General features: G+C 39.7%; 1 protein-coding gene across 10 annotated transcripts in view; it reads right to left on the bottom strand.

The window, feature by feature from the left end:
• The window catches only part of ST6GALNAC3 (ST6 N-acetylgalactosaminide alpha-2,6-sialyltransferase 3), a 238,284-nt gene that overhangs the window by 74,946 nt on the left and 136,010 nt on the right, over positions 1-27,328 (bottom strand). For all 10 annotated transcript variants that reach the window (XM_080601520.1, XM_080601521.1, XM_080601522.1 and 7 more), the window contains one exon: positions 1,266-1,675. In XM_080601520.1, the coding sequence (XP_080457646.1) occupies positions 1,266-1,675 (410 nt within the window). The remainder of the gene's footprint in view (positions 1-1,265; positions 1,676-27,328) is intronic.

Genomic DNA, 27,328 nt, shown 5'->3' with positions numbered 1-27,328 from the left:
GTTTATGCAGTAATGTACCCATGATCATATTTAGCTTAATTAACAGGTAAACTAGATGGCTTGGATTATAAAAGAGGAGTTTGAAGAGTGGATATTGTGTATTTTCTCTATTAGCCTCTGTTCATACATAAGCTTTTTCAGCTAAACCCAAGAAGCCATGACAACCTTGACACGTTTATGGTGTGTAGGAGCCCCCTCCAACTCCTGAATCACAGCAGCCACATGTAAATGTGGTGAACATGCTGAGGGGGAAATTATTCCCCACATTTCAATGCTTTTTAAAATGGCAAAATCAAGCCTAATCAAGTTTGGACAGTTTGGTAACAAAGGGAATCTAGGAGGTCTGAGAGAACAAGCTCTTTTACTGCAACAGCTAAGTCAAAAGGTTAGACTAAGTTAAACTAGTTGAGAATATCTGTATTGTTAGTTTGGTCAAAATAGCTACAGTCCTGCACAACTGCAAATTCATGATGTGCAAATTAAAAGACAAATACTGAGGCACAAGAGTGGTCTGGAAACTCCTTCCTAGCTAGCTCCAGAGGGTATGAGGAAGAGGTCCCCTTCCATGCCAAAACACGGAGCATCAGAATTTTTGTAGGTCAGTTACAAAATCGTGCAATTTGTGGTCTTAATTCCACAGATCCAAATTCAGCTCTGAAAATGTTAGCCAAAACATTGGCCGTCACACTTTCATCTCGTTATAGCCCTTACTTGAGCAGCATAAACACATATTCTCACACAGGGTGAATACAATTTCAGCATCATTCTGGTAAAAGCCTACATCTATTATAGTATCACTGATAATCCATTTTCAGCAAGAAATACAAATAATACACAACCCTGAGGTTTGTGTTTGAAGAAAAGCTACAGTGAATATCAACAGAGATGAAAATACAATATCCAGAGTTATCCTGAGGTTGTGCACTTGGAAATGTTGTTTGTGTAGGATTATCCTCTTCAAATAAAATGTCAATTTAATCAATAGTAAATTGAGCTGAAAACAACATACAGCTTTGAAAACATTTCAGGAAGACATCCAATATTTTTGGGACTCAAGCCAACAAAAATGGAAAGAACAGAAGGTAGCGTAGGTGGGGTAAATGGGGCCTAGCTGCTGCCTCATCAAGTGCTTATAACAGTCAAAACCATATAACAATCCATTAAAAACATATCTCGGGACTCATTTAGTAGCTGGCATCCAGCACGGCCTTCTCTCACGTATCTTTTGTCAAACATTATAATTGCTCTTCACAAGTAGGACTTACCGGTCTTTTCCTGTCTCCTTCTTGAACACCGCATCACAGTAACTCATGCGCTTTTCTGTTGTCACATAGATTTTGGCAGCTGGGTAGCTGTCAACAGTTTTCTTCAGCATGTTGTATACAATGCCATTTCCATCCTTCCTCATGTTTCGAAAAGGTCCCCAGATCACATAAACAGTGCTGTTGGTTTCTCTGAAAAAGTACTCGGGATTCTTGAGTAGGAGAGGCACGCTTGTGTGAGAGACCACTCTTACTGTTGTCCTCTTCCCAACGTCCTCCTCATAGCCCTTTGTGGGAGCATTGTTCATCCTCCATATGCACGAGGACTTGTCTATCTCAGCTCCCACCTTCTGGCCAGCCATCTGTCCTGAGTTTGAAACAATGGCACAGAGATCGCAATCTAGTTGTAGAGGCTGGAAGAGAAAAAAACAAAAATATATGGAAGTCCTTCTCTGTAAAGCATGGAGACTGAAAATTCAGTTAATAGAAACATGAGCACAGTCCAACAAATTGATAATGATACTTCTCTATCAATCCCCTTGTGCTAGAGCTGGTGGAAAACCCTGCTGCCTCAAAGTTCTAAATGCAATTCTTTTTGGTGAAATAGGTAGCAGCTGTAATCTTCTCCTTTGGTCTCCACCTTGCAAAGTCAACTAGAAAAATAATAATTTCTTTTTCTCTCTAAATGTTACTTTTTCCCCTAGAATACAATGAAAGAAAGCAGAAGCAGAGAACAATACTTAGATCAAGGCCTTTTTCTCTCTTAACAAGTTGTCAGTAATAGGAAAGATGTACAGAAAAAGTAATGCTGGCAATTTAACTATACACTGACTCTGGTTATGTGTCTGAATGAATAGTTCCCAAGTTTCTGACAGAAGTCAAACATGAACCACAACTCTAACAAACAATCTGTAGTATGGAAACCCTACAGTTGGAAAGAGGATGTAGACACAGGAATATGGTGTGCTCTCCAGAGAACAGTTATGACCCATGAAAAATCAGAGGCAGATGGAGTGGTGACATGGGAACTAGGAACTTATCGTGGGCAAAGTGAAGTCAAAGACAGTATTTCCTGAGTGCATTCCATGGTACTATTTCTCCCATGTGAATTGAAAATAGTTATCTGTTTAACAGAGATATAGGGACCTATCTGATGTTTCTTTTGCCAGAACAGAAATAATAGATGGTATCCTTTGGTTCTTTTGCACCAAAAGATTAAAAGAGGATGTCTTATGTTTAAGTTGCATTGTATGAAAACTTTGGATAGAAATCTAAAAAAATAAAAAAATAAACAAAAATAAAAAAGCTAGATCCATCCATAAAAGCTACAGAAGATGGTCCAGGCAACATATTGTCTGCAATTCTGACATTTAGTTTGATGAGACACTAGGTGCTTTTCTGACCAGACTTGTGCTTATTTTCCTTCAAAATCACACTTCTTTTAGTTGATGTGGATAACATCCCAGCTACATTTGACCGCTATAACCTTAGGACCTGGTGGCTGACAAAACCTCAGTTTTCTTTGGTAATGGTGTGTTGTGTAAGGACAAGAAATAAACATCTCAAGAGGGCCAAATTATAATAGAGAAAATATCAAATATTTGGATGACAATCATTATACTTAACAAAGGTGTGCCCTGCAAAACTTCTACAATAAATTTCACAGTTGCAACATTTTGATTTCTCTGTTGTGATTGGCTTGATTTCTCTGGGTGAGTGGTTCCTGAGAATGTTCTTTCCTCATTTCTTCAGGAGTTAAGGATGCCTGACTGCATGCAAAAGCATTGGCAATGTTTCCTTTACAGAACACCATGTATTTTTCATAGCTGTTGTAGTTTTAGAGAGCTGTCCTGCCTAGCTCCCTAACAGCAGGGCTGAAATCCCGGGAGATACAGCTGAACACAACAGTCTTTCTGTTTACTGCTTAGTTACAGAAACCCTCTCTGAGATACATTATGAGGACATGGCTGGGTGACCTAAACAAATCCATAAGCATAACTCACATCCTAACATGAAGCAAATTGTTAAAGTCCCAATAGATTAAATTATAGCTTTCAGGGTGAACTTTCAAAGTTACAAATGCTGAATATGAAACTGCTAGATAGGAAAAGTCAATTTGGTCAAGAATCTGGTCCCATTTAAATCTGTCTCAACCTTGGTGTTTTTTCACAATATTCTTTCTTCTCCATTAAAATAGAGCTGCTCTCTTAAATTTGGAATTGTTTGATTTTCTGACCTTAGCTAGAAATGCACTGCACATTTTCTATTCACTGAGTGAAACTGTTCTGCTGGAATAAACTGAGTACACTCACTCCTGCAATTGTGTCCCCCACTTTTCCAGCTCTTTTGTTGTGATTCATTTATCTTGTTCCAATTTATGAAGCACTTTCATAATATCGAATGCCTGCACTAGGTCAACATATAATCTGCTCTTCTTCAATAGAGGTGGAAGCTTAACCCCTCCCAGCCCTATCTCAGAACAAATATTTTTACAATGTAGAGAAATTTTAGATGCCCTAATATGCATATGTCCCAAGAGAGAATCCAGAAGGAGTTAAAAGACTGACTGACACCCATGACAGACATCGCACTGATTGCAGCACCTTTCACTGAATTCAGTACCTTTTTGCATCATATTTTCTGCAGTATATGGGAAAGCACACAGCAATATTAATTTGCTAACCCCTATATGGAGACAGCCTCGCAGCTTGCAGTCTTGGTTAATAACTCCTACAGATAAAAGGGGCAGTTTCAATAATCCACACACCTCAGCTTTCTCATTTTCGTCATTTAACATGAAATTCCTGTTTGTTATTACACCCCATCTCTGATATGGCTGTCCCATCACTTTGAGACTCACGAACTGCTCAAATGTAGTTCCTCTGCCACGGGGCTCCTATAGGATCCCAGGCACAGGGATTTGGGTGCCCAGAGGGGCCAGAACTGGGAAGCAGCTGGGTAGCTGTGGTTGCTACTTCTGCTACTAAACTAGGACACATTTGGTGGCTCCTGACAACCTTTGAGGAGCTAGAGAGATCTGCAGTTGTCCCTCTTCACCCCATACTCTGAGCTTCCTATGTGCCTCGCACCCTTTACCTGTACACGGATTTTTGGTTGCAAGGTTTCTCATGATAGCCCTAACCTGTATCAGAAACTACCACATTTCTATTTAAATTGCTGTTTTGTTTGTGTTAAGGATGAACAGAAGCAGAGAGCCAATTCTTGCACAAAGAAACCAGAATACAGAGATACGGAAACTGGAGAATCAGAGAAAATGAGCCTTGCTGGTGATCTGTTTTACGGTTACCGGAAACTGATTACAGGTGTCCATATTGCAAACACCAGGATAGCAATTAAATGCTAACTCGGCAGCAGCCTTATCAGAGAAGCCAAAAGATGAGTCTGGCAGGCAGTGCAGGCTATCCTCTTGCCCGCAGAGCAGTTCAGCAGCAATGGGGCTGAGAAAGACTGGCAGGAACATGGAAACCTGCGCTGATACTCCTTATGCTCTTTAGACCAAGAACAGCAGTTAAAGGTTTACCTGTACCTTTCACAAGATCTTCACTCACTTGCATGGTAGATATATCAGCTAAAGAAAAAAAGATAAAGAACTTTTCTTCTTCTTTTATGTATTTAGACAGCTACTTCACCTCTAGACACCAAGGGCTCTGACCTAGTATCTTTGATAAGCTGCTTTTTGCTCCTCAAAAATTATTCATGTTGTCGCTGCCCAGAGGGACACGGAACTCCTCAGCAGAGTAGCTGGGCACGATTCTGACAAATTGTCCCATCTTTTTCCTGAGTGATATATTGTAACTCTTGAGGAGCACTTATATTTTAATCAGAAAAGAAAATGAAATGTCTGACCTTTCCATTTCCTGTGCAAGCTTACAGACAATAGAAAAGATAATTAAAACTGTGAGTTAGGACTTGCAAAACAGTGCTGCATCTCTAGCAAAGAGAAATAGCTGTGTAATAAAGGTCACTTATCAAACAGCTCTAGTTATTAAATCTTTGCATTTAGCACTGAAGTGGCTTCACAGAATCAAAGGTCAAACCATTAAATAACAAAAACAGCCAGAATTAGAAAAGGTCACAAAACACAGTTCTGTTCCACAGAGGATTTTGATATTTGGAAATTTGGTTACTTTCCAATCTGAACACCCCCTGGCCCCAATCATTTCAAAAGTCTCCACCAAGTGAATGACATTCCAGCTACAGGACCTTTTGTATGGGTGAGTTTCCCAACAGCACAGACCCCGGACTGCCAAGCTCCCCTGCCACGGCCCCATGGGGCTGCCAAAGACCAAAGGGGATGTGACCTCAGGCCAGGTCTCTCAGACGTCCTGGCCAAGCCTTCAGCACAACCCATCCGATTTCTGGAGGCTGGTGGAGCCCGACAGCACAATGTCTTGACAGAGCATTCCCGTGCCAAGCTGCCATCTTCATCAACGTCGCCTGATTCTTTTCACTTGGACCAAATCTAGCTCCGGACCTAAGCAGATGTAATTCACACTAATGAAAAGCTTAATTCCTCCTGAGAGTGCCTGGTGCTGTGGGCTCGTGGTGCACTGCAGAGCTCACCCCAACCCACCAAGCCCGCTTCGCTCTGCAAATCCCACAACTAATCACAGCGATAGTTAGGAAATTCAGATTAAACTTTCCCAATTGTTACTTTAACAATATGATTGTAATTTTGTAAATTGGACGCAATGCCCATTCACTACATAATGAGGCAATTATTAGCAGCTCACCACATATTAATTTGCTCCTTTAATGTTGAAACAAATGAGATCTTTTCTTGTAATCATCCTATTTGAGTGAATTCTAACAAAGCCGACTGAACAAAGCTCCAGAGAGACTTTCTTTATTTCAATGCCATTTATTCTCCTACTCTTCTTGGACGTCTTTAGAGTTTCAGAGGATACAACATTTATAATGATGCCAACAGGGAATAGATTTTGCGTTTATTCTTCTTGATGTTCTTTTGAGGTCTTTCAAATGAAAGGTACAAGAGAGGCATTAACCATCCAGCACTGTTTTTATTGCTTTTCTCTACTTTACAAGCAAAAAATGTATTTTTTTCCTGTGTTTCAGTAACGATTAACCAAGCTGGTTTTATCCGCACTTACTCACTTTTTTCAGACCTTTGATTGACACGAAAGACTTGCCAGGCTTCTCTAAGTGAAAATTCAGCACATTCAAAGAAAAGAAAGATAGTGCCATGTTTGCTTGTGTGTTCACTCCACAGGTCTGGTTATCCTGAGTTCGTGGTTATCCCCACCACCTGTGGCAGTGCTTTTTTTTATATTCAGATGGTTGCTTTTGGTCCCAGCCGCCGGCATCACATCTCAGCAAACATCTCTGTCTTCATAAAATTTAATGCTAAGATTTCATAAAGATTTTAACATTTTGACATTATTTTGAAATAAGCCCTATGCCTACGTGCATTCCATTTCCAAATAAATAGAATATGATCTGCCTCTGCATAAGGCTGTTCCTGTGACTCAGGTGCCTGGTCTATTTTATTTAGATGATTGTCACTGATACATATATAAGTGCTAGTGGGAAGTTTTTATTTAAATTGAATGAATTGGAAGGGAACCCATAGGAGCCACATAATGAGACTAATCTTGCAGCAAGAGACTGAATAAATAAACTTCACCGAAATTCTTTCTGTACACACTGACCCAGTTGTTAGAGAACTGCTAGTCCTTGATTTGCAGCTCATGTTGCAGCTCTCTAAAATATTTGGTATCAGTCCTTCTCTTGAACAGGTATCCTGTGCATTCCGGATGTCAGTGGTAAAGAGACAGAAAAGGGAAGGAAGCTCGAACGTTGTGCAGAGGTTTAAACTTGCATGCCAGAGTTTCCAGCACTATCTGAACCTGCATTCAGCAAATGCAGTCTTGAAACGTTTTAGCTTGCCTTCTCATGGAAAAAAAAAAAAAAACACTTCTGAACATGAACCACAGTGCAAAGTGATGCAGTGTCATCTTTCTCACTTTGAAGACAGCTCCAGTTACTCCATGCCAGCTCGTACCTTTTTCAAGATATAGCAGAGCAAATGCTCGCCAGAATGTCGTTGATTTTGCTGCTGCTATTGGGAACAATACGGGCAGCTTTGAAACAAGGCAAGAATCAAGTACAGCTCAAATACCCGAGAACTGAAAAATAAACGCCTCAAGGAAATATGAGAAAACTCTGAGTAGCAACAGGGTCAAGCATATGACCTACAAAGAAGAAATCGGAAAAGTCAATCTTCTTGTGTATTTTTCTCTATTCTAAAATAAAGCAAAAACTGCAAAGTCAAAGATAACACTCCTCTTGATATTCCCATACAATAAACTTCTGGTAAATATAGGTCCTGGCTGATCAAAATATTTTAACTTTCTACTAAAAAAAAAATCATATTTAAATAGGTCTCTAAAATTGAATTTAAATTCTTCTTCAATTGAAAATTTTGCTATGTTATGCAAAAGTTAAAGCACGGCAGTTTATACTAACAGAGCGCTCCCATTCATTTTTTCCCTCCTTCCTGATTCCCAACTAAAACTTCATTGAAACTGGAGCCTTTTAAATAAGTTTAGACTAGCATTTTCTCGTGGAAAAAATCAACTATCAAGATATTTCTGATAGCTCTATTGGCAAGAAAAGTCTCAAAAATAGAGACAGGGCAGAGAGTAATTAAAGAACATTAGAAACTGTTTTGTCTCTATGTGGAGGGTTAAGGAAGGTAGGAAGCTGCCAGAGTCGGTGTTTCAAGTACAAGGACAGAGCCAGCAAAGACAAAGCCCTGGAGGACCGATGGCCAGCAGGCCTGGGGACTGTCGGTACAGAGAGGCAAGTGAAGAAAGTTTTGCCCTAAGGCATTGCCTGAAGGATGTGGGAAGCATCCTTCTGGTCCTGTGGGGAAAGCAGAAGCTCCATTTTAGTTCATGGCTCAGGTGCTTGGTAGACTCCCCTATCCTGATGTATGATGGCAGGAAGGATGTGCTCCTATTAACAGAATTGAGTACTTTGCAAAAGGGAAAGGAAATAAATAGAAGTAGGATACCAAAAGAGAAGACACAAGAGAAAAAGAAAAAAAAAACTCAGAGAAGTGAAACAGGCTATGGAAAGGTCGAATATAAGTTTGTGTTTGAAAGAGAGAGATGTATGGGCACAGAGGATTTGGGGAAAAGTAAAATACCGATCCATAGCTGGTGAGATAACCCATGGTGTTTGGGAATGAAAACTAGCACAAGAGAAGATCCGAAACCACCTAAAGATATTTGTTAACATAGAAACTAACTTTTGTGAAGAAAGCTTTATCAGACATGTCAATCAAACACCTCAGCATTAGGCAGAGAAGAGCTGTCTCCCTTTAAACTGCAGCTGCTCAGGCAGAGAACAGATGGGGACAGACAGTCATCCCAGCGTACAGTGCTACAGCTTGGAGGTAACCAGAAACCCTGACAGCAGTAGACATACAGATGTCTACAGTTCCAGATCCACCTAATTAACACCTCTGAATCAGGGGGGAAAAAAATAAATCGTCTTTGGTATATAAAATATCACGACAAAAATAAAAACATGCACAAGAACATAATTGGAAATGTTCGTGTCAAGCATTTGAGGATCAAATGCCTACATTTTATGGGGGGAAGCATCCTCTTTTATGCCCACTCTATGCAGCAAGTTCACACAATAGGCACTAAAGTAACACTGACTCTGAAAAACTTCCTATGAAAAAAAATAATTTCCCAGTTTCTCAAATATTACCCAGGAAAAACAAACTCTATCGGTTCTAGAGTACCCCTAATTTCATTCCAGTGGTCTAGCTGATGACCATAAATAACCATTATGTTTGTCACACTCCATCTATCACTCATTTGCAAATATACAGCCTTTGAAATACCATGGCTTTGTAATAGTTCAAAAGCCGGGAATTCTTCCAAACAAATGCCACTTGCTGAATGCTGAGTACAATAAGACATTTATCTTCACATCTGCCACGTTGCTCACTTGCTCTCATTAGCACTTCATGACTCTTGAATTTCGTGCACAAAAACATTACTGGAAACGTACAATTTAAACCAGACACTGTCCAAAGAATTTCATAAACAACTCCAAACACAACCAGATAGTTTTGACTACAGCACTTTTATCTCTGCCTTGTAAAACGGTATTTTCAGAAGCACGGTCAAAGAGTATTTGTTACCAGCAGGTTATTAGGATCATAATTTTTAGGTTTACTTTTATTTTTGGCAATTCCCCATTTATATTGTATTTCTTCTCTGTTTTTTATATGTAGCAATACGGAAGATAAAATTTGTTTCTTCTCTATACAGGCATATTTGCTCAGCAAACAATACAAAACACAAGGAGGTAAAATGTCGTTTACAGCTCAAGGAGACATAAAAGGGGGAACATACCCTTAGCTGAATGGACTGAACAGTGAGTGAATCACAGTGTAAAGGACAAAACCAGCTTCTGCATCCAACATCACGTATGGCAGTAGAGCTCGGGTGACGTATAACAGATAGCCTAATCCTTCCATACAGATGGGACTTCAGAACGACGACATTGAAAACAACTGCGGCCAAAAGGACTCTCTCCACAAACGCTGGTTTTTGGTTTTGTTTTCTGCACATAATGGCAAGTAGCTGTGCAAAAAACAGTGAGAATTCTTCACTCCGACGTTGCCCACCATAATGCTATGTCTAAGGAATTCTTTGTCACATATGCAAAATATTGGTGAGAATGGGAGACATGATTACTCTGTAACCACTGACTTTCATTTGTATTTATTACAAATACCCACAGATGGCGGTAAAGTATATAATGTATACAGTAGATTTGTTCCAAGTTTGCTTCCTCTAATAACCTCCTACTATCAGCTTTCACCATTAATCATAGGCCATTATCTAGAAACTTACTTGGCTGAATTAAAGATGCAGGAATGGCTGTTAGGCCCCCAGTCTAAATACATTTGAAAAATGTGTACTCAGATAAATTATGGGACTTCTAAATCTAAGTTTGCATCCTATTTCAGGTCAATTTATTTGGGATCTGGTATGGGGAAATGATATCAAGGTAAGCAGTAAAAACTGTTAGAAAAAAACTAGCTCGTATTCCCGTATTCCCAATAAAAATATATATATTTTTGCATGAATATCAGCCTAACAGGCTGGAAGCCTAACCTCTAATTTACTCCAGTTCCATGCTGTCTAGACCTATTATTTAATTTTCTCTCTCTTGGTGGTCTATCTATCAAATTATTTGTATGCATGGAAGAAAAGTGATAAGCTAAAATGCTAATTATCCATTTTTCTGAAATTAAAAAAAAAAAAATCCATGCCAGGAATAACAATAAGGTTTATTACAATAGCATTAAAACCAGTAGCATTTTTCATTTGACAAAATAAGCCTTAAGAAGCTGAGTCCAGTGTTTTTAATTGCAGGATGCCTTATCTAAAAAAGAATACATGCTTGCTTCTGGCCACATTCATTTCTTTTCACTTCATTGGTATATTGGGAGCATTTGCTGTACCACGTTATGACTGTCAGCTTTACAAATGTTTAAAAACTTCTGTAGAAATGCCATTTCAGGCTAAAACTTCTTTTACAAGGTCCTAGTCCAAAAAATAAATTGTTTTAAATATCTTTTTAATTTATTTAAATCACTTTAATTGCAGAAAGATACAAGCTTACATTTCCATTTTTCAGACATCTGAACTTTCAAACACTGCAGCATTGGGCACTAGGACAGAAATTTAAACTGCATTGGAGGGTTCCGCTTAAATAATTAGGAAGACTTATTTTAAGGTCTTCTAAGTCATTAATGGAAACTGTTGGAGCATAGCTGCATTTTAAAATCTTTGATGCTAAAGGTCTGTTTCAAATGAAAAATCTGTTGCAAACATATTCTCTTCCGATTGCTTTTACACAACTGACCCCGTGCATATGTCCACCAACCATATTTCATCTGTGCAGATTCCATTGCAGGCACTAGTGTGTACCACGGACTAACATCACCTACCACAACTCTGTAAGAACTCTCAGCTGGGAACTACCGGGTTAAATGATTTGCAAATAATTCACAGATCAGTCTTTGTTGGTTCTCCTTCCTCATGGAGCTCGATGGCGCAGCTTATGCCATCAGCATATTCCCCACCACCCCCTCACTTACACGGCTATGCTGAAGAAAAGCCCCAGACACGCTGACCTGCCCCAACTCACCGGGTCCGAGGGATGTGCCGGCCACCGCAGCGTCACTGTGGGGCTCAGAGGAGCAAGGCCTGAGGAGGTGCTGCACAATGCACACGCACAGGTCAGGTGGTAAGTTATGAGGCGAAGCATGGTAGTAGCAATTGCAAAATAAAATATTACTAAAAAATGAAAATAATAAACCCTATCAATCTTTTCTCCACTACATAGGTATAGCAAGCAAGGAAACGGGAAGGAAACTTCTCATGTGGGGTGAGAATCCATACAGGACTGGGCTCAGCAAGACATCCTCTAATATTTTATAAATTATATGAATTTTTATTACAAATTTATACATTGGACCATGATTCTACAATTCTACATTTCAACCCTGCCTCTGAGTGCACAGGGTCTGTGTGTTGGTTTGCTTTTTTAAAAATCTGTTGACTTTAAGGAACCTTGTGACTCCTTGTGCTTCCAAGGACTGTAACGACAGTAGAATCTTTTCTGTTTGATAACTTGAAAAGCAATCATAAAGGTGAACACCAAATCTCATCAGCTGCTCTGCAGCTCCAACTGATACAGCACGGAGCACGATGGTTCCGACAAAGCAGATTCTTGGGGACAGAAATGAGGATGGAAAGTCAGTGCCCTCTGATGGTATCCACCTGCTGACCACTTTGGTTTGTTGGCACCATGAATATATGTCAGCTGATGGCCTTGTGTTTTAGACAGCAAGGAGAGAGAACAGAAGACTGACAACTACCTTCTACAGCAAACTGGTCGTGCCTCCCCTCCTCTCTTCCTTACAGCAGGATGCTGCCCCATGCCACAGGCACTGTCGTACCTTTGACTCACAACTGCACATCGGCAACTGGAGGTGCTAAGGTCCATCTGCCTCAAAGAAAGTCTGAGGGACTATGCTACACAGCTAAGTGTAAAAATCCATTCCACTGATGTCATCATAAAATTATAAAATAATCAACCAAAAAAAAATGCCCTTATAGATTACAGCTGGTGTTGAGCAAAAAAAAAAACAGCAATGAACCTTGGCTGGCATAAAAATAAGATTTCTTCATTTCCGTGAACAGCATATATCAGAAAACTTCTTTTTGATTTTCTTTTTTAATTATGTTAGTTAAATGTTCTCTTGTCTGTTTAATGACTTTGAAGATAAGGTGTATATATATTTCCACAAATATATAAACAAAACTAAAAGCAGTAACAGAGGTGTATGTGGAGGGTTTAGATGATGTATTAATTTCATTACAAGAAAATATTTACAAAGCAAATGTGAAAGCTTTGGCATCTTTTCTCTATGAGTCATATCAGTGTAGAGTTATAGATGCAGTAGGAAGAAAAATTTGTGCGCTTGTGTTCAACTAGCTCATCATATGTGTTCTCAGCTATGCAACGGTATTCCTTATTGCTAAAAAGGACCAAGGGAGATGAACTGAGGAAAGAATACTGATTGGCTACATATGTCAGAAAGATCACTTTTTTAGCGAATATACTTTCATAGCAAAGAACAATTAAACTTTGGAACAGGTGCTTAGAAAGACTGTAGAGTTTCCACCCCTAGAGATTTCCAGAGTTTGTTGAGGCAAAAACCTGACCTAACCTTGACGTTAGTCCTATTTAAGTAAGATGGTGGACAAAGTGAACTCTGGAAGTCACTTCCAACCCATTTTTCTCAATAATTCTGTAATTCTATCACTTTAACAGCCAAGTTGAAGCTGAGTACATTTCTATGAAAATGAAGATACATGTTTTTAATAGTAAGGAGTATTCATCATTGGGGAGAAGAAAAAAAAACACCAGAAGATAATTAGAGAAAATATTTATCTTCTTCCTTGTCTGTTCTTGGTTGTTTCTATCACCTATCACACACAAAATCAAATATAAAATACAAGAGAGAGAAACATTCCTAAAATGAAAATAGGATGATAAGATTTGATCTGCATATCGTATCACAGTCCTACACAGAACCTACACCTAATAAATCTTATTCCTGATTAAACATAATTAGGCATGGTTACAACCCTGGAACCCAGACTGAGCAAAGCTCCCAAGCACTCCAAGCACTCCCAGTACACCCCACCAGTGCAGCACAGGGCACGGGCAGGCAGCACAGTGCAGTTTCCTTCGTGGCAGAGATGAACCAGCTCCCAGGACTGCTAAATGGGGTGGTTCAAATAGTTTAGGTTCATTACTTCATAGGATATTTGTAGAGACTAAATTTTAGTTCAGCCTTCCCTCTAAGTTCCCTCTAAGTCGTGTTAGCAATGGATATATGAGGTGACATGGATCACTTCATGCCTCGAGACCGAGGCTGAGAGTCCTTGTTACTGCTTCCAGCTTACGAACGGTGGTGCCCCCTCTAGCACTGGAACATGGCTGAGATGTAGAAGCAGTAAGTCAGTGGAGTCTGAGGTTAGGAGAGGGGTAAAATTAAAAATAAAAAAAACTGATTGGACAAATCTTTTCCAAAACAGAAGCCAAGAGCGCTGTCATGTGCCAGTGATCACTGATCAGCAAGCTGCATCTTCACAGCTGGAGGGCTGCAGAGATTGTAACGTACAGGCTGAGATGGAGGGGAAGGAGTGGAAGAGGTATGTTGCAAGAAATCAGATGCCAATTGCATTCTAGAGAAATGGGAAAACTCCCATACAATCAGATCCACAAAGCTGCAACTACAATACACCAGAATTATAGTGGCTACGAAATGCAGGATGATGAAAACCAATTCTGAAAAAGTATATCACAAGTAAATGCTGTACTTATCCCCTCCCCTTGGAATAACTCCACTATAGTAGCAAAAACATTGCCTGTTCTGTCACAAGATCCTCACAAAAATCCTGCAGACCCTGTTTTTCAAAAGAGCAATAATGAAAAAATAAAGTCCTGTGGTGCTTTTCCTCTATCAGCCCTGTTTATGAATTCATAGCGCAGCATGAAGGTTATTAAAATCCCATATGTGAGAACCACACGCAGCACAAGGAGATATGAATTGGCATTCCGCAGAGATAATGCTATCTAATGGGCAAAACAAGTAGCATGGTTTCATTCTTATTCAGAGTACATTTGGAAAGGGCAGAGCATCTGGCTGCAGCTCGTGGGTAGGTAGCCATGCACAAACCATTTCTTCTTCTCACCTGTTGGTTAATAAGTTAAATGTAAAGAGCATGGCCGTTATCTTGTTAGGCCTTGATATTCCCCGGACACCCTTTTACCCACAAACCATTTGACATGGAGGGGATTAAATGCTATTTGGGCTACCCAGACACTGTACCTATTAAACACATGGCTGTTTACTTCCACTTACATGCATTTCAAATCAAAATGCAATTAACTGTGGAAATAACCAATACACCTCATAAATTAATTCCAGGGTTCTGCCCATCCAATAGTTTAATTATTTTCTAGAATTATTAATTTAATTCCCATTTTGTTGTTGAAGCAAAATAGTTAATCCTGTGCTTTATTTTGCTGCCAAAATGATTTGGTCCAAAGTAGCACAGAGCTGTTTGGAGCACCATCAGTAGCTGGAAGAACTTCAGGGGAAAAATAAACAAAAAATAACAAAAAAAAAACTGTTTGGGAAGAAAGGTTTATGAAAAAAAAAAAAAACAACTAGCAAAACATAGACACACAAAAAGTTTCCCCAGATCTCAAATGCTCTGAAACTTCTGCTAAAGAAAGAGCAACCCCCAGTCCCTGATTCTAAAAACCTTGACGAGTCAAACAGAACGTCGAATGTCTAAAACATCTACTTCAGGACGACGGTCAAAGGTTTGCAAGGCTGTTTCTGTCTCGCACAGACAATCAGTCAGTCAGCTGTCACAGTAAAATCACAGGTGTCTGATGGTAGCCATCATTAACAACAGAGATGGAAAGCCCTCCAGAACGGGGAAGGCAGGGGCTGCCATGAAACAACATGAGACACAACCATCTTCTGGCAGGATTAAAATCTGCTTTGGTTGCTCGGTATTGCAGCTCTTGCTGCAGAAAGCTTTCCTTACCCACATCTCTGCGATCACACACCACTGCTCAGCCTCCCCCACTTGAACAATCATTGCAGAAATTCAGCAGTGGGATGATGCTGGGAAGTTTGTATTCAGATCTGATCTCTTTTTAATTTTAGGAGTGTTCAGACTCAAGATTCTCATTTATACCAAATTATACACTCTTTCAGCTGCACCTTTCAACCTTGTCACTATGTGATAGGCCCCATCACAATATTACACCATCTGTTTCTGCTGTTGGATACTACTTACACGCTACAATCAACATCACTGTCAGGAATTATATCTATATCAATATTTTTCTGAGGCAAAGGAGGGAAGACAGTGAAAAAAAATTAAGTTTAAAAACTACAGTTAAAAATCCTTATCCTCTAATGACTCCTGCCTTCTAAACTGTCCGCCTTTATGCAGGAGAGAATTTGATTTAGGATTTGCTACCCCATTAGGATTAACAACATGCTTTGGTACAGGAACCACTCAATGAGAAGCACATTAAACATAACAATAACTTTCTGTGGCACGCCATTGCAAATAGAGATGGTTCCTATCACCCTTCCTATCATCTTCACAACTAAAGTATAGTTGGATATTTCACACCATTCCACAAACAAGAGCTCTTTGCTTGAATTCAGCATGCAAACAGAAGACCAGTAGCTGAAAACTACAAGTTTCTGTTAGCAGACAATTCCTTTATGTTTGTTTTGGGGTTTGTTTGCTTCCCTTTTTTTCCAAAGGATGAGGAAAATAGATCTCAGGGGCAAGAGCTGGGTAATATTTTGGTTTGCAACTGAATACCAAGATGAGCTTTGTATATGCCTCCACAATCTCATGAGCATTGCCTCATCACTTCACAAACATTTAAATTTCTTTTCAGAATTGGCCTTAGATACAGAGGAGGTGACTGATCCAAAACTGCAAACCCTTACAATCCCCACCACTTAGCACACATTCAGCCTTAGACTTGCAAGCGTCTTCTGTCTCAGATTAAATCATTAACTTTGGTATTTAAAATTCTACACGATGCCCAGAGTACAAGCTTCCTGTGGTCCTAATTTTCAACCTCCATCTCTTTGGCATCTAAGAACAAGACTGTGATGTAAAAAAATCCCCGAATCTGGCAGAGGAGATCAAAGAAGCGCTGTCACACAACCTCTTAGATCTTCTTTTTCCCTTCTTGCTACCAAATAAAAATTAGCCATTTATAGTTAACTTTTACTTCCTGTCACCTTACCAGTTAACTCACAGGAAAAACTTCCCTGTGATGCTGAGACAGTCCATTTTCTTCAGAATCTTTAGAATTGTTAAATGAACATCTTCTCACGGTGATGAATATTTAATGTATCAGTTTAATTTAAATGTCATCTGTTATTACTTTCCTTGGAGGGCTGTGCATTTTTTTCTTGTTATTGTTGTTCTTGATTTTGTTTTTGTTGTTGGTGGTGATTTTGATAGATTAGAAATATCTGAGCCTCTGACGTGTGTACTGATTTGTATTTAGATCGCTGTCCAAAGAGCAACAGCTGACATACAGAGACAGGCAACCTGCTGATACTGGAGCTCGAGAACGCTGTTCCATGGACACTTCCAAGATGTACAAAAGTGTTCAAGATGCAAAGTGGATTCATTGCTGCATCACCTGATGAATGACACATCTTGTTTGACCTTGTGTCAAAGGAAAACATGTTTATATATGTAAATATGTCAACTTGAATTTGTCTTCCTGCATTTTTAATGTGGACAGCAGAACTTCACTGCTCAACACAAACTCTTCTGTACACCTGCACCTTTAGGATGTGATTCTTAATTCCTTATTTAAACTACTACTCTCACCTTAAAACACACTGATTGTTTTTCTTACCATGAAGTATTCTATGGTTTCTCCAGTGATGATTCATAATACAGAAGGATTCAGAGCCCAAACGCTGGGTCTTTGCATTCTTGCAAAATAGTCAGGAACACAGAGCTAAATCTTCAAATGCCTTGAAGGGAAAATTGACTTCTCTTAATCCTTGCTGCAGCTAAAGAATACTCCAGCTTCACCTAGGAATCAGAACAGCCCAGCAGAAGCTTAATTTTTCAAGATTTGTGGTGTGCTAGCCTAGGAAGATGCACACAATGCATTTATTCCATAGGGATGCCAAGATTTTATTGCCTCCGCTTGAAACAAAAAGACTGGTAATAATATGTAATTTTTTCCAGATACATGAAGTAATGATTTGTGGTTTTGAAAAGGCACAGCTACAGTGTAATTGCATTGTGTAATTACAATTCCGGCACTTTGGAGGAGGTGGAAGGTAAGGTCACCTTCCAGAACAGAGAAAATGACCCTTTTTAAAGAAGTAGATGAAGAAACATGTTCTAAGGGCTTGGAGGTTTTCTACGTGCAGTTACCTTTCAGGTTGGAACTCAGCTCTGTCTGAGGATACTCTGTTTCTGCGCAACGCTTTTTGGGTGATGCCCACAGCAAGTCAGGTCACTGTAAGGTTCTGATGCTGCAAAATACATCAGCTTTTCTTTTTCTTATGCTATTGGATTATTTGTACTTCAGTCACAAGCTTACAGTATTTTGCTCCATGCTGAAAATAAGAGTGCACCCCTGTTTCTTTTTCACTGCTACTAATATTACAAAATATGAGGAAAAAAAAATCCACATTGCTGTTACCTTAGCTGCCCAAAATAAGCCTTACTGCATCTGTGCCAAATCGGGTGAGGGGTGGGAACTGCTTTTTGTTCTTCTGACCTTGGGAAATAAAAACTCGCTAGAGCTTCCCTTCATCTTCCCACTTCATTTCTGCCAAGTCACAGAACAAAATAAATATCCAAGAAAAAAAAAAAACTTCTATCAGTCTTTTGAATACTTTTGGGACAGAAATCACTTAGAAGTGATGTGTCAGGGCACCTTGTCTGTTTCTTCGTCTCCTCTTCTCAGCCTAAGGATGGTATTGAAATAGCAAAAGCACTTATAAGTGCTGTTTGGGGCATAAAATCCCCTGCCATTCATCTCTCACTAGGACAAATTTTGAAAAGAAAAGCACTCAGAAGCCTCTTTTGGTCTCCATCTACATTTTTTTTTCTTTTCTTAGATGTGTTTTGAAATAAAAATAGAAATGAAATGCTATTTTCACTGGTTTGATGTTCAAATCAGGCATGTCTCCTCTAATTTCTTCCTTTTGCATTTGCTCTGTAGCAAATACCAGTTTTGGTCTATACTTCATTTCATTTCTCTCTGTTTTTAATCTCACCCCACCACCACCACCATTGAAATAATGAGATTATGACGTTATAATCTTATTCCGAGCATGGCCTTTGATTTCTATGGATTTCTATTCCAGAAAAAGATATATCTGTTGTGCTGGCCAGATGACAGCAATATAAACATTTCATTAATTTAATTGATTTATTAGCTTTCTAAAGTGGAGGAGCTGACACTGACAATGCCAGTAAACGTGTGCTCAGTGGCAACAAAATCATCACTACAGTTTTTAATAACTATAACTATATATATATAAAATCCTGAGACATACATAAAGGGTTATGAAATGATCTTTTCAGTCTATTCAGCAGCTATGACAGTAAATTCAGTCTGGGCATTTGACTTCAGCACAGATTTGGATCAGCTGCTGAAAGGACAGAAAAAGCAAAAAGAAAAATCCATGGCCTAGAAAACTTGACCAGTAATGGAAAAACTGGGTTAGGGCAGAGAAGAGAAAATGGAGGAGATGCGATAAGTGCCTCCAAATATGTAAAACATGCTGCAAAGGATTCTCCATGTCTGTTCTACATGAGCAGGGTGGTAGCAAGTGAGATTTGGGTTAGAATTTAAGCTGCTTTCTAACAAGCGATATAATAAAACACTGTTATAAACAATCTTGCCTGGGGCACGAGTACTAACTAGATAACTCCTGAGGTCCTTTCTTACCCTGTTGTCAGTGATTCAGTGGGTTTAATAGGCTGATATACATACAGCACTTCACAATTTAGCCTTCCTGGGTAACGCCAAAGAAAGCAGGTGACTTTCTGTGCTGTACAGCAACCGCTCAGCGCTGTGCCCTGCAACACATGGAACAGTAGACATCCAGGTATTCGAGTGAAAAAGGCAGCTGGGCATGTGTGTGTGTGTGCCTTGCAGGGGGCGTAATTAATTTACTAGCAAGCAAACTGCAGTTTGACATACCTTAATCCACAGAGAAGCCAATAAAACGAGAACAAATCTAGTTCTCCATAGTGTAGCAACAGCAATGACAACAACTTCGAACCTGCTGGAGATTCAAGAACATCTTGTTCAATATTTCTGGTTGTTTTAAGATAGTCACGTGTTTCTCACTTTCAAGTTCAAGTTACAGCAAAATGAAACTGAAATGGAGGAATACACTAGCCCATCACCTTTTAAGGTTCCTGCTGAAATGCTACTTAAATGCAACAGAAGCGTTGCAGTCAACTTTTTTATGTTGTTGTTACCTTAAGTATTCCTAACAAACTCCTGCTTCTCTACAACAGAAGACAAAGCTGTCTTTGAACAAAAGCTGTATTTCTTCTTAGATTATGATAGCTCTAGGCTTGCTTTTTTTTATATTTTTTTTTTCAGTAAAAAGAATGGGAGTAATTGTGGAATAAAGTACCACTCATCATGAGTGAGCGTATCAAATTCTGGTCTATTGTAAGCTCTGTCAAATGCTAAGCAATTAGACCCTGCTTTCAAGGTCACTTAAATAAATAATATGGTGTATGAGTTATTTTTCAAAAGCTGCCTAATGTACATATCACTGTCTGAAACAGTGATGTCTACACTGACTGTGGTGTTGAATGCATATTTCAAGTATAGAAATTTCTGTCTGTGCAAAAAAATTTGTTTTTAAAGTCAATCTGTGGGTGTGCATTTTCACATGTTTCTGATCAGCTTTTCACTGCTGCTTTCCAAAATCAGTGCCATATTGTCAGTGTCATCTTCACATATAGCTATGAGTGGAAAATGGATCAGACACTACAAATTGCTCAAGGGCAGTGAAGCCTTGGAGGACCCTTCTGCAAAAAGTTTCTGAACACAGAGCCCGAGCCACTGTTGCTCTGAGTTTCCTTGGTGGGATTCTCCCGTGACGGCAAACATACGCTTGTTTACTGCAGAGGTGGCACGCATGTCCTATGGTGAAGAAATGCTAGCTTGTGGCTAATGCATTTGATAATTTATTCACAAAAAAATATAGTTATGAATGCTTTAGAAACATTGCTAAGCGACTGAGCCTACTGACCTACAAAACACAGACTGAAACTGCATTTCATGCACTGCTTGGTTCCAAGCCCTTGCACACTTGCATGCTAACCGTGTCAGTGTTTCACTTGAAAAAACAGATAAAAGGGTTTCAATGGCAATAACCCTTGATAAAACACGAGTGCATTGTGTTTAACCTCTGATGCCCCCTGGAGCAGAGAGGTATTGTGAATCAGTGACGCTGAGTTTGCTATCAAAGAAAACCCCTCACTAGTGGAAATGCATATCTAGAGATTCTGCTGCAATGTATTTCCACATCCCTCGCTATGGCTGAACTTGCCCACTGAACTCCAGACTGGCCTCCACACATCCAAGTCACTTTCAGCACTGAACAAGTCTCTCTGGCAGAGATGAGCCTATCTACTCCATTTCCCTTATGGGAAGCAAATATTGCATGGAGCACCCTGGAAGCTGAACACCGACACAGCGCTGTGCAGCGGAGGGGCTCTGCTGCAACACGAACATGAGGTTAGAAGGCAAAGGTAAAGGCTGCAAGCTTGGGAAAGCCGGGCTGCAAAAGCTGGTCTGCTCTAACTATTGCCACCAGGATGATAGACTAAGAGCTGGATTTATACCACCGGTAACTTTAAAATCAAATCAAATCAAATAAAAATAAAAATAAAATAAAAATCCCAGTTTTGTATGAGTGTGCTAATGCACACAATGTCATTGCAAGGAAAACGGACAGAGGACCTCATTCTCCTTTCACACTAATGTAAGCCTGAAATCCTGGGTAAGCCATCTATACCAGTGGCAGAAATAAGAAACCTGCCCTGTGAATTGTAAACCACTACAGAGAGATCTAAACAAAGAAGGTAAAGAGACTGCACAAGTTTCTCCTGAGAAACTGCTGTGCTGAGGGAAGATATTGCTTCTGGTTTATAATTGTGCTTTTTACTTTTGTCACTGTAGCTGAGCATGGAAAATTCCAATTCTGTTCCCCAAAAGCTGATATACGAGAAAAAATAATGAATACAGTTATCTTTTAGACCAAGACCGATTGCTTTAAAATCTTCTGTATATATAGGTAGCATTGTTCAAGGGGTATTTGAGACTACAGAGGAAGGGTAAAGGAAATAACCCCTGTGAAGAAGCACAAAACAGCAGAAGTGGTAAAGGTTGAGACTGACTGTGCAAGCACTTCCAAATTTTGGAGTCTGAACTCTGGCACCCACATCCATTTCTGAACTTCTAAATGGATGGAGCAGCCATCAGGGCTACTTTTAATATCAAATTACTTTGTAAAGAATTAAAAACCTTTCCTTCCAGTGTTGGAGCAAACACATACCAAATGGCGTATAGCTCTCAATCCCTTGCACACGATGTCTGAGTGTGTCACCTTGAGTAGCGCTTCCTACTCAACAGGCCTTCTACAGTTATCTACCTTTACTCCTGGACTGAGCTATTGCTTACGTCCAGCAGCCCCCTGAGCGCTGCAGTTTGAGACAACATTCATTCCCGTGCAGTTTGGTCTGTGCTGTGTTACACTTGCCCTCTCCTATGAGGAGACCACAGGCAGATGCTGGGAAGAAGAAATGAGAACAGAAGTTTAACAAGGCAGAAGGAAGGCAGGGACAGCAGAGCCCACGTCTGAAAGGCAGTTAACAATATTCACCTTGAAGATCCTGGCTCAGTGAGCTCATCTGAACTGGTATCTCAGAATGGCAAGACCGAGAACTGGGCCCGCTCAGTGATCTGGTATAGATGTCTGGTCAGGGTGGGTGGGAGTCAGAGAGGCAGAACCAGGCTGCTCTCAGGGGGGTGGTGACAGGAGAAGAGGCATTGGGCACCAGCAGAAAGACAGGAAATTCCCTTCAAACACAGAGGGACCTTTTAGACTGTGAGGGTGACCAAACACTGATACAGGCTGCCCGGAGAGTCTGTTAAGTCTCCATCCATGGAGGTATTCAAACCCAGCTGGACAAAGCCCCGAGCATCCTGCTCCAGCCGACTCCCTTCAAGGAGGGAGGTTGGACTAGACAGTCTCCAGAGACAAATACCTTGAACAACCCCAACCGAGCCATGTTTACAGCAGAGATCAGTGACAATGGTATTTTTTATTATTTTTTTTCCTTTTCTTAAAGGAAAGTTCTCCATGAGCAAGCTGTTTGAAATCCTCTCACCGTTCAGCAAAGAAAAAGGTGGAAGGGTGGGCACAACTTTTCTGGATCTCAGAAAAATGATTTGATACTGCTTCATCCAACAGATTGATTTCTAAAGTGGGAAAGCGTGGCATTGAGAAAGACAGAAAAAAAAGAGCAGGTTATAAATCTTTCCAGTGAGAAGAAAACAAGGATGTCTATAAAAGGAACATTTCAAGGTTTTAGCGTAGAGAATGCGTGGTGCCATACGGGTTCCTATGAGAACCACTTAAGCTGTTTTTATACCATTTGTAGCCATTAGGAAGAAAAAGAATCAGAGAGCATCTAACATAAGTCAAACGTAAAAATAGAAAAGCATAATAAAAAAGTCTGCTAAAGAGGAACAAATGAACTGCAACCTGCTATGCTAGCCAGTGGGCCTTTCTTAGACGTAGTGGGGTAATTTTCAGTCTAACAAGTAGTTTTCGTCAATGATCTGTAATATATATGTTAGGTATGCAAACAGCACATAGATACAAACCAAAATATCTTTACTACATATTACAGTCTGTGTTAAACACTTTTTATTGCTTTTTATTGTTTGCATAGCATGAGCAATAAGCCGGGTCTTTACAGAAGGCTGGAGGGGAAGAAGCAGGTCCACAGGAGCAGATCGGAGCTGGCTGCTCCTAAATGCGAGACTGCAAAGAGCTGAAATCAAAGTCTGGGGACAAAATGTCTGCAAACTGTGATGTCTCGTATAAAGTATTACACTTTCAAAACCCAAATGGTGTCACCTTCTCTGTATCCACAGCGTAGATAATTACATCCAAACAATGAAGAATGACGGGTAACAGTTTATACAGATTGATTTCTACTATTTTGCTTTTTTTCGTTGTTGTTTTGTTTTTTGTTCGTTGGTTGGTTGTTGTTTTTTTCAAGATTTGGCAGTTACGTCAACTCCAGTTATGTCAGCCCATGTTCTGGGGAACAATCCCATAAATCAAAATATGTTAAGGCCACACACAGGTTGATTCTCACAGGTGAAACCCATGCTTTACAAAGGGGATCATGAATGGTATGTTAACATGTGAACTCCTGAGACTGGGTAGTAGTAAAAATCATACAGACTAAATCATAAAAGAAAGGAATGAACAGCACAACATCTAGAACAAGGAAAGGTTTGGAGATGATGATAAATTATACATTAAGCCATCTGTGCAATATATTTTCAATAGATGTTACTTTCTGAAACTGTCAGAGTAGGACCACATTAGAGATACTTCACTAAGTAGCTGGAGTCGTGTTATTTGCAATTAAGTTTACCGTGGATGAAAAATACAGCAGAAAATCAACCAAAATCATGTGACTGTGGTAGAAGCAAGTTGTTTTTAAAAAAATAGGGAGGAGTGGGGGGAAGAGAACTGAGGGAATACAGCTTCACTGCCTTCAGTGTACACCCACTGACTATCTCCCTTTAAAATTTTATCTGTTACAAATTGGAGGTAATTCAGTGAATATAGAATTTAACATGTGCTTAAATGCTTTGGGACCTGTTCCAAAACACATGAAAAATCAATGTCTTTATCTGGTTTTGGATGAGGCCCCTGTTAAATACATCTGGTGCCAAGCATGAGCTGAAGTGCTTTGCTAAGCAAGTACCAGAGAGAAAAAACATCTCACAGAGGTACGTTCTGTCCAGCACTAAATAGTACCAAGCTACCTGAGGTGCCAAGTTTTAAACAACTGAGGGTGAAAACATTCAGATGCTTCAAGAATAGCTTTTTGAAGAAGCCTGAATGCAGCATAGCAGATGTCATAACTTTTGGATAAGTACTTAGTACTTTGCATGTCCTTCGGCTTGACTTTCCATCTGCATTTGCTATCACCTGATCATCTACATACACTTCTCTGCGTTCCTAATTCTAATTCACGTGAACAAGGTGTTACAGGAATATGCGACTCCACAAATCAGTAACTATAAAAGTGAAAAATGTGTCACAACATCCAGATATGATGCTCAAAAATAGTACTGCTGTATATCAAAATAACAAAGGATTTGCAAAGCTTCCGTAACTTACGTGTACTTCAAGACTGTCAGAACATCTCCCAGCCTGAGTCTTATACAAAGATGCCAAAGGACTTCACAATGTAAGATAAAATAATAATTTTAGGCTATGCTATAGCATAATTCATTGCCAAATGATTTCCATATAGTTTCTATAAGAGAGTTTTATAAGAATGGAAAGCTTTATAAAAATGTGGTAAAACAGATATAAAAGTTGCAATAAAGGAGTCAATATAATTTCAGAGGTAGCCATCTATTTTCACTACTACTTTAGGTATTTTGTGAGAGGCTTTCAGGGTCTTAGAGACTTTTTAATGTATCATTCCTGAATGCTAAACAACCAAAAGGAAAAGATGCAACTAAAGACAATTTCAAATGAAAAATAAAATACATATTAAGTACTAAGTGCAGGTAAAAGGGCACTTGCAGCTTATTTTCAGTCACTTAAAAACTATACTACACTTCTGTTCTTCCATTAGTGTACTAAAACTCATTTCCTTATAGGAGAAAAAAAAGATCCCTTCATTCCTGTGCATCAATGTTTCATTACAGCACATCTGACTAAGTCCAAGAAATATTGGTTCTGGAAAAAAAATACAAATAGCGCTTTGTAGATGACATCTGCAAGGCTTGATATGTAATGCAGAGACCTCTATTCATGATTTCTTGTCCCCATCATGACAGCTTTTTATTTCAGGCAAATTCTTAGAAAAGGGGAGGAAAATAATTGAGTTACAAGTTTGTGGAGAGAGCAGATGAAAAAAGGCTGAGTTTTTCGGGCTTTCTAATCTTAAACATATCACTTTGGTTTGTATTTTGACACTATTACTGATGCTGAAGATCACCTACCATCACCAGCTGTCCCTTTGATATGAAGATAGATTTATCATGAGTAAGAATATAAAAATGTGGTTTTACTAATAAACCTGACTGCACACTCTTAGGTACAAGACTGTGAAGGTGGCCACATACTGGAGCAAAGGGTGTGCCTTCAGGAACACACACTACCAATGGTGGCTCTCTGTTCGGCACCCTGCAATCCAAACACCCCCTCGTTCAGCCACTGCTCTGACAGGTTGGGAAGGGGGACCCAGCCTCTGACGACAGACATCCAGGCATCTCTCCTCACAGAGGAGCACAGGGAACAAAGCCTGTGCTCAACCGCTGAACATACTCCTTATCAGCTGAGGGCATTTTTCAGAAAAACAGCATCCTACTTCATGTAGCCCACTTACTATACGCGCGTGCAATCCCATCTTACCCAATGGGCAGGGCACAGGAGAGCAGCATCACTGAAGCATTGAAACAATGAAAACATAAGACAGAAGTCTGGATAAACCTTTTTACTTTCCTGTCCATCCTTCTCTTGTTCCAGTCTCTCCATTTTTCCATTTTCATGGTTATCACTCTTCACTGGTATTCTGAAAAGTTCCAAATCGTACAAGCAGATGATGCCAATTAGAAAGCTGCACTTCAGAACCAAAATCGTCTGGTTCCAGATAATATTTTTGCAACAGGAGAAACGGATGAAATAAAATTATCTTCTAAAATAAGGGCCATAGCTAAAGACTACTCAGACTCCAGGGAGAAGAGCGTTAGGAACACAATTCTCATTAAAAAGATGTTTCAACCATACCATCATCAATAAGCCGTGAAGAATAAATGTAGGAGCAGAAGTAGAAATAATGGAACAGTTTAAGGATAGAGACTGGAAATGATTATGCACTAAAAACATCACTAACTTAAAAATAATTAAGCAAAGAAAACAAATTCATCACCGCCGATGTAAGGCCTTCAGAGCTCTGACAGCCTGAAGTTTTCTGCTCTGCAGCGTGCCACGCGAGGCTCACTGCAAAGCCCTGCTTATCCAACTAACTGCACTGCTCAGTAGTTCTACCTAATTAACAGCATGGCAATGAACGAGGCTATGGGGAGCATCTATATGTAAATACACCAAAAATATGCTAGAGAACATTAAATGTGTAAAATCAAGCATTGAAAATTTAGGCAAGTGTCAGAATTAAGGTTGCTGTGCAGCCCTAATTGGGCAACCTTGTGTGCACACGTTATGATACTGCCTTTAATTACCCAACCACCTACTATTTTTTCCACTGGACCCCTGCCTGCAGTGACTGGCATAACGAGCTGCTACTCAATGCCTTTGTTTTCCTGTTATTATTCAATGTGTCCCCATGCCTCATTTATTGAGCACTATTCACACCCTGCTCTGAGACTTATTAATTTCTGCCTGGGCTGGTGTACAGCACTTTAATTCTAGTAGCTCCTCACTCCTCAACTACCTTTCTAAGGAGAGACAGGAGAAGATTGTATTAACCCTCTTCAGCAGAAGGGTTCTGACAAATTAAGGTGAAAGTTGTAAATTAAATCTAGAAGTGCACATTCACTGACAGACAGAATCCAAGGCAATTAAAATT

The sequence above is a fragment of the Anser brachyrhynchus genome (assembly GCF_964034855.1).
Source record: "Anser brachyrhynchus genome assembly, chromosome: 8".
Classification (NCBI taxonomy): Eukaryota; Metazoa; Chordata; class Aves; order Anseriformes; family Anatidae; genus Anser; species Anser brachyrhynchus.
Note: the sequence above shows the minus strand (reverse complement) of the source record. Positions and strands in the feature narration are given on the sequence as shown.